General features: G+C 41.5%; 1 protein-coding gene and 1 pseudogene across 11 annotated transcripts in view; both read right to left on the bottom strand.

The window, feature by feature from the left end:
• Positions 1–17,166, bottom strand: part of SLC22A15 (solute carrier family 22 member 15) — a 113,632-nt gene that overhangs the window by 47,393 nt on the left and 49,073 nt on the right. For 6 of the 10 annotated variants that reach the window (XR_015160768.1, XR_015160769.1, XR_015160767.1 and 3 more), the window contains exons 3-4: positions 8,610–8,742; positions 7,807–7,971 (exon numbers count right to left, since the gene is read on the bottom strand). The exons of 2 other annotated variants lie outside the window; for them this stretch is intronic. Coding sequence is in view for 5 of the 8 variants with exons in the window: in XM_086392030.1 (XP_086248156.1) it covers positions 7,807–7,971; positions 8,610–8,742 (298 nt within the window). In the remaining 3 variants the exon portion in view is untranslated. Of the gene's footprint in view, positions 1–7,806; positions 7,972–8,609; positions 8,743–17,166 lie in introns of those variants that run through there. 2 more of the 10 variants (XM_086392036.1, XM_086392038.1) reach the window with 1 other exon arrangement.
• On the bottom strand, positions 9,930–13,168 carry LOC147376139 (baculoviral IAP repeat-containing protein 2 pseudogene; annotated as a pseudogene). Its single transcript, XR_015160766.1, has one exon. The product of XR_015160766.1 is annotated as a baculoviral IAP repeat-containing protein 2 pseudogene (transcript).

Below are 17,166 nucleotides of genomic sequence, written 5' to 3'. Positions count from 1 at the left end.
CTGACTGGACAGCCTGCACTCCGTACCGCTCCTGTCCCCTGTCACCCTTCTAGGGAAAGGCCGGCTCCTGTGCGCATCCCACAGCAACACGACTTTGTTACAGGAATTTTCTACAACAATCCTGCAAGACAAACATTTCTCCTATTCTTGTCCACAGATTATCAGCTTACAACAAAACACAATGACTTGTTTGCTGTCTGCCCTAGTGAGGAAAAGGGGATGCAGAAGGGAAGGCTAATGTGACAGTAAGTTCAGCATGAACAGAAAACCAGTCAGGGCATGCGGTCTGCTAAGTAAGGGAATGGGATTTCCATTCCCTGTGATTTCCCTAGAAACTTAGATAATCAATAGCTATTACAGATTCATTACAGGGCACCAAATAGCACCTGGTTTCCAAGAACAAGGCTTTCTGTCACTGCTCAGAACAGTTCCGAGTACTCGGTATCCACTGACAACATGGCAAAAAGACAAAGGACCACAGGATGAGGCCATTTCAGCGGGACCAAGTTCAGACCCCAGTTCTTCTCTACACTGCCATATGACTTTGGGAAAATCCCTAAATATCTGAGTCTCTGTTTTCTCATAAATGAAAAAGAAATAATAATACAAACCTCAAAAAGTAGAGTCATTAGTTTCAAATGAACTAATGCATGCTGTACAAATGTTAGCTATACAGTCCTACTGTAAAAAGGGCATAGCCCTTTATATCAATTAACGTCCCCAAAAATGCCATCTGGAAGCCTCCTCTGGTGAGTGTCTGTTATAAAATGTTGCCTACTTAGCACTCCTTTCTAACTCCAAGAATCCTTTCCTTTTTTTTGGAAAGATGACCTCCCTATATTTCATCCCTGTGGTTCAAGGGGGAGACATCAATCGTGGTTCCACCATGGTGACCCCAGCTGGGACAATCAGAGTTCCTACCAGTATTTCAGGGTTTTCAAATACTGAACTTGGCAGTGAAACCAATGACCTGCTGGGCCTCATCCCTGACTGAGCAGGGGAAGTTTCTCAGAGACAACGGGAAACAGAAATGAGATGCACCTAACTTCCTGGTTCTAAGCATTGCCAAGGCCTGGCTCTTCTTGGTTTGGGTGTGTTAACCAAAAGATTTCCCTTTGCATCTAAACTCATCACAGTTGAATCTCTGTCACAGAAAGACCTGTTATCAGCTGGATATGGTATACAGGAGGAAAAGGATTCAAAGGTTCTAGTTTCATGACTTAAATACCATGATGACATGGCTATAGATAGAAGTCCCAGAAAAGAATGTAGATTTTAGGTGAAAGAAAGCGATACCTTTAACTTGAGGGGTCAACAGACATCTGCACATGATACCCAGCCAGAGGTTGCACACATATGCCCGGAAATGACAACAGGAATAAGGCGAGGAGATAAAGATGTGGTAAGGCTCTAGGCTATTTGAAAAATTTAATTAAAAAAAAAATGAACATTTCAAATCACCACTTCTGCATTTTGTAACTCTGGAATGCCATAGGTGGTTTTGTAGCTGTTTATGGGCCTATCCAGGTGGCACAGTGGTCAAGAATCTGCCTGCCAATGCAAGAGACTCAGGAGACTCGGATTCCATCCCTGTGTCTGGAAGATCTCCTGGAGGAGGAAATGGCAACCTACTCCTGTTTTCTTGCCTGGGAAATCCCATGGACAGAGGAGCCTGGCAGAGTCCATGGCGTCACAAAGAGTCAGACACAACTGAGCACACACACACGCGCCCATGGTCTTTGGTTATTTACATCTATTTTTCAGATTTCTTTTCTGCTTATTTTTAATTAATTTCAAGTCTGCAACCCCTGGTCAGTTTGCACTAGCAAAAGTCAAATTTCAGCAGGTGAGAAGATAATGTACAGTGATGACTTCATTTTTTTAAGCAGCACCAATGATCCATCCAGCTTTCAAGGAGAAGGCCGTGAAGCCCCCTTGGTCCCTTTTTCTCTTGCCTTCTCTGCTGATTCTTTAGCAGGTCACCATGTATGCACTTTCCTCCTCTTTCACTACTCCCACCTGGTACAAAACATCTGCGGATTCCACAGGGGTGACCACACCAGCCTCCTGAATGGCCCCTCAACTTCTACTCTTGCTTCTCTACGATCCAGCCTGCTTACACCTACCAGAGTAATCTTTCTCTATGTAAAATTCTATGGCTCCTCTCTTTAATTCAGTCACTGGCTACTCATTGCATTTTGAGTTAAAAAAAAAAAATCCCTAATTTGGCCCATTACGCTACATCACTCAGCCCCTCCAGCCTGATCTCAGCCCAGCCTCCTCCTGCCTTTCCACACTGCATCTTTTCAAGTGCTCAGAGAAGCTCATTCCTGCCCTCAGGGGCCTGGTTCTTGCCACTCTATCTGACTGGAATGTTTGCTCAGAAAATCACACCCCCTAGGTCTTTTGCATCATTCACATCTTTGATTAAATACCTACATCAAAGTTTCCTCTAACTATCCTATTTAATGTAACTGTCCCCTGCACTTACTGCCTACTCTATTATCCTGTTTAATTTTCTTCACTGCACTTAAAGTTTTCAGAAATTACTTCACATTGGTTATGCCTCTCCTGACTAAAACATAAGTTCCATAAGAGCAAGGACCTTCCCCCACCCAGGCCTGGCGTGTTCACTCTTTTATCCCAAGTGTCTGTCTATAAAAGTAGTATCTGGATAGCATTAACATATATACCTACCACGTGTAAAATAGACAGCTAGTGGGAAGCTGCTGTATAGCACAGGGAGCTCTACTGGGTGCTCTGTGAGGACCTAGAGAGCTGGTATGGGGTGGGGGAAGGGAGGGGACATATGTATACATACAGCTGACTCAGTTGTATAACAGAAACTAACACAACATCGTAAAGCAATTATATTCCAATAAGAAAAGAATAAATGGAAAAGGCCAACTTAAGAGATTGGGATTGACATATACATACTACAATATACAAAACAGATGACCAACAAGGACCTACTGAATAGCACAGGGAACTTTACGCAGTACTCTGTAATGGCCTGTATGGGAAAAGAACCTAAAAAAAGAGTGGATACATGAATATATATAACTGCTTGACTTGCTGTCCACCTAAAACTAACACAACATTGTAAATCAATGATATTTCCATGAAAAGTTTTTTAAAAAGCAGTGTGTCTGGTACATGGCCAGGTCTGTTTAATAAATGTATGTTGCAGAACAGATATGCAAAGGAGACGCTCTGGAAGGACGCACAGCAATCTGTTTACAATTGTGGTCTTTGGGTGAGCAGGACTATATGTGTTCTTTATGTTTCACTTCTATATGTTTCTTGATTTTTTTTTTACAATGAACATCAATAACTTTTGATATAAGGTATTTATATAAGAAAATTAAAAACAAATATACTAATATGACATTTTTCATAGCTTTAGTATTTTACCTTTTCTACTCTCAAAAATTTTCAATCAATTTTACTTATTCTTGTTAAGCACTACACTGCAACTGGTTAAAAATGGATGTTTTCAGTTTGCACTTATACTTTGTTATATGTACTTTATATAGTATTTTATACATACTGCAAATATTATTTGTAATCATGCACAATTTTTCAAAACAAATTTTTTTTTTTTACTGCTAAACAATCAGGGTGCCGTGCCATGCTAAGACGCTTTAGTAATGTCCGACTCTTTGCAACCCATGGACTGTATAGCCTGCCATGCTCCTCTGTCCATTGGATTCCTCCAATGAATCCCCTATTGCAAATCATTTAGGTTTTTCCCCTCAATTTCTTTCAGTTCTGAGCGTATCTGACATTATAGGAGTATATAAAATCATGCTGGAGAGCCGCATGGATGGACCTAGAGAGTGTCATACTGACTGGAGTCAGACAGAGGAGAAATATCACATGACATCCCTTATTTGTGGAATCTAAAAAGAAATGATACACATGTACTTACTTACAAAACATAGACTCATAGACTTACAGAACAAATGTATGACTGCTGGGTGGGAAAGGGATAGTTAGGGAGTTTGGGATGGACAAGTACACACTGCTACATTTAAAACAGAAAACCAACAAGGATGTACTGTATAGCATATGGAAAGCTGCTCAATGCTATGTGGCAGCCTAGATGGGAGGGGAGTTTGGGGGAGAACGGACACATGTATATGTATGGCTGAGACTCTTCCCTGTTCATTTGAAATTATCACAATGTTGTTCATCAGCTATACCTCAAAACAAAATAAAAATGTGTGTTTTTTTTTTTTTAATTGTGCTGGAGAGAACAGCCTGGAAAGAAAGGTGAAGGACAAAACTTTGGGGGAAGACTGCTCATGGGAGAGGGAAGGAGGAAACTCCTCGCAAAAGAGTTTTAGGGGCAGCAGAAACTTATTTCTGTCCTGGGTGCAGGTCAAGTGCACTGGCCTTCTGGGAACTCTCTCAAGCTCCTTCTGAATTTCACATTGAATTTGGCAACCATCTGGTACCACTGTTGCAGTTTTTTCCCCTTTCTTCCTTTTCCCTTTGCTATAAAAATTTTAATAGTCTTACTTTAACTCAGCCTCAAGGACAAGAACGGAAGGTGAAAGCACTTTAACAGAAATCTTTTCACTGGCTTCAGGCAACTGGAAAGGTAGCAAGAGACCAAGAGGTCTTTCTTTTTGCTGAAGGTAGGCAACGGGACAGGAATCATCCTAGAGAACTTGGTAGGGTGGGGGAAGTATACATGTTTTGTAAGAAAGCATCTTCTTCATGGAACAACTAGAAGCAAATGTGAATATTTTAATAGACGAATGTGCCAGGAAGATGAAGAACACGTACTCATGATGCTTTGTATGAGCAAGATTTTGGACTCAGGGAAACGAAAACCCCAGGAGAGGGTGCTTTTGTGTCTTCCCCTGGATAATGTGAGTGGTCATGAACACCATCATCACTCATTTCTGGCAAAGTCCCAGCAAGTCTGAACCCACTACTTGCAAAAATGACTTTAACAGTCTCAATGCAAACTGAAGACTCAAAGGATGTTTTCTCACTGATCCTAACTTAGGACTTGAGCTAGGGAAAAAAAAAAAAAAAAGCCCACCTCTAATGGCTTTGCTGAAAGCTAATATAGACAAAGTGAATTATGAAGCATGATGTGTAAGAAGCAGGTAAGAAGCCTGTCCTCTGAGGATGGAGCTGGTGTCTCCTCCTCCCCAGTCTAGTTCTAACTTGTTCAACCCTCTGTGTCCTTCAGCTTGGACAGCAGTTCGGTGGACATAATACAGCAGAGCTTATTTTGCCTCTGCCTTCCAATTCAATACATTAGCCTTTACTAACTCCAAAGACATGACCAGTGACAAAAAAGGGCCAAGCCACCAGTATTCATATGAGGTGACCCATGACAACACCCTCATGGCAGAAAGCAAAGAAGAACTAAAGCACCACTTGATGAAGGTGAAAGAGGAGAGTGGAAAAGCTGGCCTAAAACTAAACATTCAAAAAACTAAGATCCCATCACTTCATGGCAGATAAATGGGGAAACAATGGAAACAGTGACAGCTTTTATTTTGGGGGCTCCAAAATCACTGAGAACGGTGACTGCAGCCATGAAATTAAAAGATGCTTGCTTCTTGGAAGAAAGGCTATGACAAACCAGACAGCATATTAAAAGGCAGAGACATTACTTTGCTGACAAAGATCTATAAAGTCAAAGCTATGATTTTTCTAGTAGTCATGTACGGATGTGAGATCATAAAGAAGGCTGAGTGCTGAAGAACTGATGCTTTTGAACTGTGGTGTTGGAGAAGACTCCTGAGAGTCCCTTGGACTGCAAGGAAATCAAACCAGTCAGTGCTGAAGGAAATCCACCCTGAATATTAATTGGAAGGATTAATGGTGAAGCTAAAGCTCTAATACTTTGGCCACCTGATGTGAAAAGCCAACTCATTAGAAAAGATCCTGATACTGGGAAAGACTGAAGGCAGGAGGAGAAGGCGGTGACAGATGATGAGATGCTTGGATGGCATCACAGACTCAAGGGACACGAGTTTGAGCAAACTCTGGGAGATGGTGAAGGACAGGGAAGCCTGGCATGCTGCATCCATGGGATTGCAAGAGTCGGACGTGACTGAGTGACTGAACAACAATAAATGGAAGATACAAGAGGGGAGTCCTCAGGGAAAAGTGGGATGACATGGGCCTGGCATCATCCTCGCCCTGACAGTCATGAGCTGTGTGAAAACAGGCACACAACCTCTCCTTTTGTTATGTGGAACATATTGACTGAAACCACCCACTCCAGCCAGGCACCAGTAACCATTTGCAGTATTTTATGACAGGAGGTCCTAGTAAGGAACCCGGAACAAGCCACCACCAACCAAAAGAGTTTGGGAAAGGTCAAAAGGAGACACCTTGTGTCCGACGACCTCCCAGAATTCTTCTCACTGGCATCCATCTTGGCTAAGCAACACTTATGCCACTAGGAAGCACCCTGAGTCAGAATAACTGGCCAAAGACTACCCAGAAACTAATCCTATCACCATAAAACCACGTGGTAGAGCCACGTGGTAGAGCAGCTCTCCTGGGTTCCCTTACGTTGCTGCTCTACACCCAGGCGCTCCTTCCCAATAAAGTCTCTTGCTTTATCAGCATGGGTGTCTCCTCTGACAATTCACTTCTGAGTGTTAGACAAGAGCCCATTCTCAGGTTCTAGAAGGGCTCCCCTTCCTGCAACATTTTCAGCAGTGAAGTGTCTTCATTTGTAAAATGAAGGTAGAAATTCTTAACTTGTAGGTTCTGGGAATATTAGAGGCATTGGCCAGATGCAGAGCTTGGTTCCTGGTATATAACAGATGCTCAGCAAATGACAGCTGGCATTCTATCACCTACATCCTCATGTAGACTCATTTCTACAGTTGCACAATCAACTTGTTCCCATATTAGTATAAGAACATCTATAGTACTCAATAACATTTAAATGAATGGAAAGCAAAACAAAGTTCTCACTGCAAACCTATAGTCCACAAAGTAGAATCTTAGTGCAATCACCCTCCCAAGACATTAAGTCAAGGATGCTTTTAAAATCATTGATAGTTCTTGAGAAGATGATGGGATGGTTAAAAGTAATACAGAACATGGCCTCCATTTGGAAACTTAAACATCACTAAAGAAATACTACAAGAGTACTACCTGCTGATTTGAAGAGAACAGTAAAAAGGCCTATGAGACAAAGATTTAATAAAATACAATACCAAGGCACTGAAACAGGAGTTTCTAGTATTTCCTCTGCACTAGTTTTCACTTTATGGTAAAAAGCAGTTAACGAATACCTTCAGGCAATCTGTGAGTATAGGGAAAAGGTCACCATCTGTAGGCCCCAGGGGAGAGTATCAATAGGGGAATAAAATAAAATACTAATGACTCATTCAAGGCCACACAGAACTCAGGAAAGGAAATCTAGGGATTTCCCTGGCAGTCCCATGATGACAACTATGCTTCCAAGGCAGGGAATGCAGGTTGGATCCCTGCTCAGGGAACTAAGAGCCCATATGGTCAAAAAATTAAAAAAAAAAAAAATCCAGAAAGAAAGCAAATCTAGTATCTGGATCAGATCAGATCAGATCAGTCGCTCAGTCGTGTCCGACTCTTTGCGACCCCATGAATCGCAGCACGCCAGGCCTCCCTGTCCATCACCAACTCCTGGAGTTCATTGAGACTCACGTCCATTGAGTCAGTATTTGGATAGAGCACCCCAAATCTAGATGCATTTTTAGACACGAGGGCTAAGCTGGTTCCTACATAGTTCTCTGGAGCCCCTCCCCATCTCCAAGTCGGCCTGGATTGAAGCAGTACCTGCGAGTGCCCAGTAGGCGGTGCCCACACATTCATTCAGCAGGACAAAGGCCACTAGCGACATCCCTCCATTCATCATGCCCACCAGGAAGCGAGTTACTGCAAAGAACTCATATGAGGGGGAAAAGCCATTTGCGATAGCAAACAAGATGTCAAGAGCAAAACCTAGAAAGAGAAGAACAGTATGCAATAATCCAGAGGCAAAACACACTTGATGAATGCAATATATATGTTAATTTGTAAAGATAAATCTTTGTGAATTTAAATTTTCTAAGCTATGGTTTGTATTTAAATCAGTTCCTCTTAAAGATTATCAAGAAAAACTGAGGTTTTCTTTGTTACAAGTTGATTTCTGTCCTCATGTGCAGTTTTCAACTATTCCCAATAATGCTGAAAATTGAAAATTCCTAGCTCATACTCAGCTTGTCAAGTGAACTATGCTGAGTCCTGTGGAGCTCATCTGCATGAATCAACATACAAGATATAAGGAAATGGATATAAGGAAATGGACTAGCAAATCGCCTCAATCTTTGTTCTCTGTAGAAGCATGGCATGAATTGGGACCCACAGCTTGCAGAAGGCACCACTAGGAAATGCTTATAATGCAGATACCTGGCCTTTCTCAGGTGTGCTTTAAAATGCTTGGCCAGAAGCACCTGGCTTCTCACCAGTGAAATAAAAATCAGTTCTGGGTCCACACAGCAATTCCCTGAGAAACTTAAGAAAATGGTCTCCTTACTATTTCTCTGGGAACCTTAGGAAAATAACTTCTCTTATTCAGTTCATGAACACTAACAGATTACCTGTGAGATAGACTTTTTTCCTTCCGAAGCGATCAGAGAGTTGACCAAAAGTGATAACTCCCACAAACACACCACTGAAGAAAAAAGAGCTTGCTGCACTCACTTTGTAAGATCTGTTGGCAATTAAAAACCACTAGAGGAAGAAAAAAAACAAAGGGGAGACGTTTAAGGCACAGAAAAGACAGATGGATGGAGTTAGCTATTTTAAAAAAGCAAATGTACAACAAAAACTTGTATACTAGAATTTCTCCACTGCATTACCACTATTCACCAGAATTCAACAGAACATCCATCCAGGACAACACCCAAGGAGATTCTGTCTTCAGAAACCCCAGAAATTGTCATTGTAATCTGCTCCCACAGTAGTCTATAAACGTGCTGTTACAGCACTGAACACAGTACAGTATGTAATAGCTAATTACTTACCCGTCTGTTGACTATGTCCTCACTCCAAGTCCCTGCATTTTTAGTCCCTGAATACAGGAAGAGCTGTATGCCATTAGTTTCCATTTCTCTGACACCTAACATACTATATGACATATATGAGGCCAAAAACGAAAGGTCCTTTTCTCCAATAAATTAATGGGCTTTAAATCCCTTGAGTATTTTCCTTGAAAAATGATCTATACAATAACAATATGATTGGGCTTCCCAGGTGGCTCACTGCTAAAGAATCCTGCAATGCAGAAGACTTGAGTTTGATCCCTAGGTCAGAAAGATTCCCCAGAGGAGGAACCGGTAACACACTCTAGTATTCTTGCCTGGGAAATCCCATGGGCAGAGGAGACTGGTGGAGTCCACAGAGTCGCAAAGAGTTGGACATGACTTCGCAATTAAATAAAAACAAACCATATGATACAGTGATTCCACTTCTGAGTATACAATACAAAAGAACTGAAAGCAGGGATTCAAACAGGTATTTGTGTGCTAAGGTTCATAGCAGCATTAGTTACAACACCCAAAAGGTGGAATGAACCCTAATGTTCATTCACAGATGAACGGATAAACAAAATGTGGTATATACATCCAATGGAATATTATACAGCCTTAAAAAGGAATGAAATTCTAGCAAGCTACAACATGGATGAACTCTGACTTTATGCTAAGTGAAACAAACAGACAAAAAGAAAAAATATTGTGTGATTACATTTATGAGTGTGACACTGCAATTTATAATAAGAAATATATATTTGGTTTTTAACCATTGTTCCTATAACATAGCTCTTGAAGCCCTTGTAATTTCCTATGTAAGAATTACCGGGCTTTTTTTTTTTTTTTTTTAAGGAGTCAGTAATTCTTTTTTTACTTCAAACAACTTCAGACAATATTTTAAAGATTTTTATACATAAGCTAACATACAGCTTATTTTTCTTTTATGAGAGAAATGTACGAACAGTACCCTTAATTATACCTCTGCAAATAGGGCATTTTCTTAGAGAAGGGGCACATTCCTGGCATACTACCAGATGACCACAAGGAATGAATACAATAGAAACTTCTTTGTCCATACACACTTTACAAGTTCTTTCTTCTTGCAGCCTTCTCAACTGCTCTTCCAGGGACAGACCTGAAACATCTGTTGGAATATACTTCATATTCTTTTCCACAAACAAGTTCTTATATAATGTAGGGTCAATTTCCTTAAGACAGTTTTTGAAGATGTTGGCAGCACTATTTCCTTTAACTAAAACGGTATCAATCAGTTCTCTTGCTTGTAAAGGTATCTGTGTTTTTTGCTTAATAATATCATGCTCCTGTTTATTAATTACATTGGCCATTAAAAGATTATCCAGGATAGGAAGCACACACGTCAACTGTTGAAAGAGAGCCATTCTATTCCTCCGAAGTAATGACAAATCATCTGACGCTGTTTCTTCAGTTTGTCTTTCCTTCTCTTCCTCCTTTTCTTCTTCTCTTTTCTCATCTTCAGCATTAAGAAGTGCTGACACAATATCATTAACTGTTTTGTAATTCTCTCCAGTTGTTAGGATTTTACTCTGAACTGTCCGCTTTACCAGGCTTCTACTAAAGCCCATTTCCAAGGCAGCTTTAACCACAGGTGTATTCATCATGACTGCATCGTCTGAAGAACTTTCTCCAGGTCCAAAATGAACAATTGGTGGATCAGCATTTTCATCTCCAGAAGTATTTGCAGTTGACAAGAGCTGTTCAAGAAGATGAGGATATCTGGCTTGAATCTCACTAACAAACTCCTGCCCTTTCATTCGTATCAAGAACTCACACCTTGGAAACCATTTGGCGTGTTCTACCCATGGGTCATCTCCAGATTCCCAACACCTTAAGCCACCATCACAACAAAAGCACTTGACATCGTCGTTGCGACCTACATAATAGAAACCAGCACTTGCAAGCTGCTCGGGCTGAACTGATACAGTAGATGGCCAGTACATAAATGTTCTCAGGCGAGCTGCATGTGTCTGCATACTCAAATTTGAAATGCTGAACCTCAGCGTTTCCAGAGAATTTTCCAAAAATGGACAGCTGGGAAAATGTTTCTGGTGTTCTAACATGGCATCATCCTTTGGTTCCCAGTTATTTAGCGTCCCACCACAGGCAAAGCAGGCTACCCTGTCTCCAGGTCCTATATAATAAAAGCCAGCTCTTGCCAATTCTGATGGTGACAGAAAGGTTAATGGCCACATTTGATAAGTAAGAAATCTCGCTTCTTCAGTACTCATGGCATAACTGTAGGGGTTAGTCCTCAATGGGGAAAAGTCTTCGACTGCTCGAGAATTAATAGGGTTTGGTGAAAGGTTGGAATAAGAACCACTGAATGATCTACCATGTTCCAAAGTGGGTGATAATGAGTGCGTAAAACTGTTTCTCATTGGAGAAGAAGCATTCTTAGAAGTAGATTCCAGACTAGTAACAGAAACTAGATTCTGAATAAAGCTACAGCTCGGATACAGTTGTTTATGCTTCTCAATAGGATTGTCTCCTTGTTTCCAGTTATCCAGCATCAGGCCACAACAGAAGCATTTGACCTTGTCATTCACACCAGTGTAATAAAAACCAGCACGAGCAAGACTCCTTTCTGAGACAGGAACACCGGCGGGGAAAGTTGAATATGTAGACATTCGGTAGAGCTCACATGAAAAGTCGTATGTCATTTTTTGTTTGTTGCCAATCGTCCAATTTGACAAGACTGTGCTGTCTTCCATCACACTCTTGATTTTTACTTTTTGACAGCAAAAATCCTTTACATGAAATTTTTCTTCTCTTCACATTAGTTTTTTTTTTTTCACCATTAAAAAAGAATCAAATGATAGGCTCCTACTTACATAAAATTCACTACACCTTCTTTACTGGATTTACATCTGAATTTACACTCAGGCAGGATGACTCTATCTCCTATATTATCAAAATACTATTTAATACTCTTTAGGACTATATTAACTCAAGTACTATTTCTGTTCACTATTTGGTATAATACTAAGCAGACTGAAAGAAGTTGAGACACTTTTGAAAATATGTTTAACACTCCTTGATTTTTCAAGGAAGTTTATATTCCCAAAATTCTAAACAAAGACACAATACTTATGCCTTTAATTTGCTTTTGGTTACAAATCACATAGCCTGGATATCAAGCCAATTAATGGCCATCCTATAAGAGAAAAAAAACTATATGCAGACTTTTTTCCCTCCAAGCACTCTTAATATATTTTTTATAAAAAAAATCTTTTATTCTAGTAAACAATAAGTCTTCATATGGTCACATTATCTAAAGGCTAATTTCACATAGCTTATCATCATAGTATTTACTTAAGAAAGTTAAAGTAGCTTCAGTTAACAATTTTGGAGGATGTCAACACCTACAAGCATTGTTGAACCTATATCTGTTATACTGTGTACGATGTTAAAACTCACAAGCCACTAACTCATCTTTGTTAATACTGTCTATATTTGTTTTCATTTCCTGCAGCATCATTATGTTGTCTTTCTTCCTAACTTTGCATACCACTTTATAATATTTGGTCAACTGAAGGTATTGCCTCCATAAACTAGTTAACCATAAGGTTTCTACAGCAGAACCTTTTTACATAACTTGTCTTTCATTTAAGAATCATGCATCTACAATATCACTCATTTTGTATTTAAAGGTAAATCAAGTTTATCAAGATACAGCTTGACTGTTCTAGTATTATCACAAATGCCTAACAAGATCTTATCACCAACACTGCTTATGCATAATATGCCAGTAATTAAGTCTACTAGCCTTGTTTCTGAAAACCCTTCATATTTTAAAAGTATAAGTCATACACAAAATTACACTCCGCAGAATTCAAACGATATCCCTTTATAAAGTTTCTGGGTGTCCATAATGGGATTTATTACTGCAGGGGGAAAAAGTAGATTCTTCAGGGCTGTAAATCGCGGGGCCGGCGCAGCAGACGCGGAAACTGCTCAGCCGCCCGGAGCCTCCTCAGACCCTTGAACGCGACGCCGGCAGAAGGGGGCGGCCGGGTGGCTGGGCTCCAGCGCGCCACAGGCTCCCCGCCCGCGCGAGGCCCACGCCGACAGGGCTATCTTTAAAAAAAAAAAACTTTTTATATGATTTTGGGGTAGAGCCAATTAACAATGTTGTGTCAATTTCAAGTGAACGCAAAGGGACTCAGTCACACATGTACACATACCTATTCTCCCCTCCCCCTCCAGGCTGTCACGTAACACTGAACAGAGCTCCACATGCTGTACAGTAGGTTCCTGTTGGTTACCCGTTTTAAATATAGCAGTGTGTACACGTCCATTCCAAACTCCCTAACTCTCCCCTCAGGGGGTATATTTTTTTATAAGATTTATTTTTCCAGTTCCTGAAAAAGCTTCAGAGCAATAAAGCTAAAACAGGTGTCTTTTATCATTTGTAACAAGCCCCTTTCAATCACACCGAGCTTATTATGTTAATGAGGTGACTTTTGGAAAGCCTCATAGATAGGGGCTGGTTGTCAGGGGAGCCAACCATGTAAAGAGGGTTGGAACTTTCAGCCCCTCCCTCCAGGCCTCTGGGCAGGGGAGAGCGATTGGAGGTTGAATCAACTGCCAATGGCCAAAGGCTTAATCAATCATGCCTTCATAATGAAGCTGCCAAAAAATCCAAAAAGATGTGGTTTGGAGAGCTTCCAGGTCACTGAACTTGTGCTGGTACTGGGAGGGCAGTTGAGCTCTGAGGGTGTGGAAGCTCTATTCTCTTCCATCCGTCTACACCTTGCCCTGTGCACCTCTTCTACCTGGCTGTTCTGGAGTTACAGCTTTTTATAATAAATCAGTAGTCTAGTAAATAAAATGTTTGAGTTCTGGGAAATTCCCTAGCAAATTAATCCAACCAAAGGAGGAGGTAAGAGGACCCTCTGATTTACAATCAGCTTATCAGAAGCACAGGAAATAGCCTGAACTTGTGACTGATGTCTGAAGGGGGCAGAGGGGGCAGTCCTGTGGGATGGAACCCTGACCTGTGGGACCTGATGTTAACTCAGGTAGATGGTATCAGACCTGAACCAAACTGTAGTACACCCTGCTGGTATGGCAGAACAGCCTGATGTGGGAACCCCACCCTGCCCCCTAACTCCCACCCACACGTATCTGTTGGCAGAAGTGTCTGAAGGGAAGTAGCTGCCAGTAGAGGAGATACTGGAGGAGTGTTTTTCCTTCACCTGGACTAATCAAATCCCCAGAGACAAAGCAGCATAGTGGTTACCAGGGGCTGGGAGAGTGAGGAGTTACCTGTTAGTTTGGGATAATGACAGAGTTGTTGAGGTGGATAGTGGTGATGTTTGCACAAAGATGTGAATGTATTTAATGTCCCTGGACTGTACACTTTAAAATGACATGCTTTATGCTATGTATGTTTTACCACAATAAAAAATAATCCCTGGAGTACTGTGTGTCTTAGTTGTTCAGTCGTGTCTGACTCTTTGTGACCTATGGACTGTAGCCCCCCAGGCTCCTCTGTCCATGGGATTTCCCAGGCAAGAATACTGGAGTGGGTTGCCATTTCCTTCTCCAAGGGATCTTCCCAACCCAGGGACTGAACCCGGGTCTCCTGCATTGCAGGCAGATTCTTTACCATTAGGGAAACTTACAAGCTCAAAGAGAAAGCAATCACCTTCTACTTAAAATGCCATTATCTTTAGACCTAGCTAGTGACGTGTTACGGTGACCTTTGCTAACAGAGATGAAAGCCAACCTGTGTCTCAGATGTGACCTCAGAGAACCAAGAGACTGCTCATCTCTCCCCCCCACAGCCCCTTTCCTGGGCTCAGCAAAGACAAGTTTAACAAAGCCCCTTCTCAAAAACTTGCATGGAGACACCCCTTACTTGTCCCTTCTCTATCCTTCAAACTGCTCCTGTCCCATGCTTTGACAATCAGTTGTTATGGCCCAAAGCACATCTAACTCCTCTCCTTCTCTTGTATTTCCTGCAAGACCAGATGGATAAAGATCTTGACAAGACATCTTTAGGCAACAACTACACACACAAACATTTAGGCACTGGAAAATAAACAAGGATGAAGCCCCTCACTAATGCTGTGCTTTACTACTTCTGAGTTCTTCTGTCCTTCACATGCAGTTCTTAACAAGATTAATTAACTATTTTCCTAGCCCTTCATGGATTAGAAATAATAATCTAGACTGCTACTGCCCTTAAAAATAGTAATCAGGCAGTTACTGCTCTTGGTGGCAGTCATAATTTAAATAAGAGAGTGATGGAAGATCTGTGACCAAAAACTGAACTACACTCCAGGTTTTTTTCATCCCAGTATTTAATAAGTACTTGATTAGTTTCTACTAGAGGTTAATAATGGAGAAGGCAATGGCACCCCACTCCAGTACTCTTACCTGGAAAATCCCATGGACAGAGGAGCCTGATAGGCTGCAGTCCATGGGGTCGCTAAGAGTCGGACACGACTGAGCGAATTCACTTTCACTTTCCACTTTTATGCATTGGAGAAGGAAATGGCAACCCACTCCAGTGTTCTTGCCTGGAGAATCCCAGGGACGAGGGAGCCTGGTGGGCTGCCGTCTATGGGGTCACACAGAGTCGGACACGACTGAAGTGACTTAGCATAGCATAGAGGTTAATAAAACTATTGTAAACACTGGGAATACAGATGCAAATGAGCTAGACTTGGTCCCTGCCCTCATGGAGTGCAAGTTCTAGTAGAGTGAGACATTAAACAAGTAAACATATAGGGATAGGCTGGAAGAAAATCTCTTTAAATAAGGTATCCAGGAAGGCTTCTCTGGGGAGGTGACATTTGTGACCTGGATGATGAGGAAGTGATCAACACCGAAAAGCTGTTTGGGGAACATGAGGATATGGCAATGGCCATAAGGTCCTTGAAGACATGTCAGAGTGCCTTTTGCAGGGTGGGATGTAATGAGACCAGAGAGCTGTGCAGGCATCAGGTCATGCAGGACCTTGAGTCACAGTAGAGAGCTGGGATTTTAGTCCAGGGCACAGGGAAGACGTTGCACTCCTGGACTTACATTTCTAAAGCTCAGCATTCACACTTAGAGAATATAATACGATAGGAAAAGTGGGAGCAGGGAACCTCCTACAATAGTCCAGGAGATGATGTGGCTTGGATGAAAGCAAGAATGATGGAATTACATGAATCACGTGAACATGGAGGGATCTTGAAGGCAGAACTAGCAGGACTTGTTGATGAGTGAGATGTGGAGCGGGGAGGAGAGAAAGGGAGAGTGAAGGATTTAACCCAAGTTTTTAACTTTAGCCATTCAGGAGATGGTGGTGACATTTTTTTCATTTTTATTTTTTTATATTGAGGATATATATTTTTTAAATTGGAGGACAACTGCTTTACAATGCTGGGTTAGTTTCTACTGTACAACAATGTGAATCAGCTGTAAGTATGCATATATCCCCTCTCTCTCGAGCCTCCCTCCACTCCCATACCACCCCTCTAGGTGGTCACAGAGCACGGAGCTGAGCTCCCTGTGTTACACAGAGCTTCTCACTAGATGTGTGTTGCACACCTGGCAGTGGATGCACGTAGGCACTACCCTCTCAGTTCGTCCCACCCTCCCTCCCCGACTATGCCCACAAGTCCGTTGTCTACATCTGTGTCTCTTTCCTGTCCCACAGAGGTTCATCAGTACCAATGTATGTGTTAATATACAATATTTGTTTTTCTCTGACCTACTTCACTCTGTATAACAGGGTCTAGGTTCATCCACATCACTAATAAATGACCCAACTCATTTCTTTTATGGCTGAGTAATATTCCATTGTATATACGTGGTGGTGACATTTTGAGGTAGAGGAAGCTGCAAAAGGGTTATCAGGTAACATAGTGGGAAAGTAAGAGTTCTGTTTAGACACATTTTGAGGATGAGATGGAGACTGAGATGCCTATAAAAACATTCATACTGAAATGCTCATCAAGCATTTGGATGTGTCTTGAGCTCAAGGGAGAGGAAATGAGAGCTTATGAAAATAGAGATGAAGGAGGAGGCTCAGGAGCCCAGTACACGTCCACATTTGGTGGCTGAGTAGAAGAGAACTAAAACTCACTAC

Source organism: Bos grunniens, chromosome 3 (genome assembly GCF_055505025.1).
Source record: "Bos grunniens cultivar Pamir isolate PY7600 chromosome 3, Bosgru_T2T1.0, whole genome shotgun sequence".
NCBI classification, from domain to species: domain Eukaryota; kingdom Metazoa; phylum Chordata; class Mammalia; order Artiodactyla; family Bovidae; genus Bos; species Bos grunniens.
The sequence above is the reverse complement of the archived record's forward strand: the minus strand, read 5'-3'. Positions and strand labels throughout refer to the sequence as shown.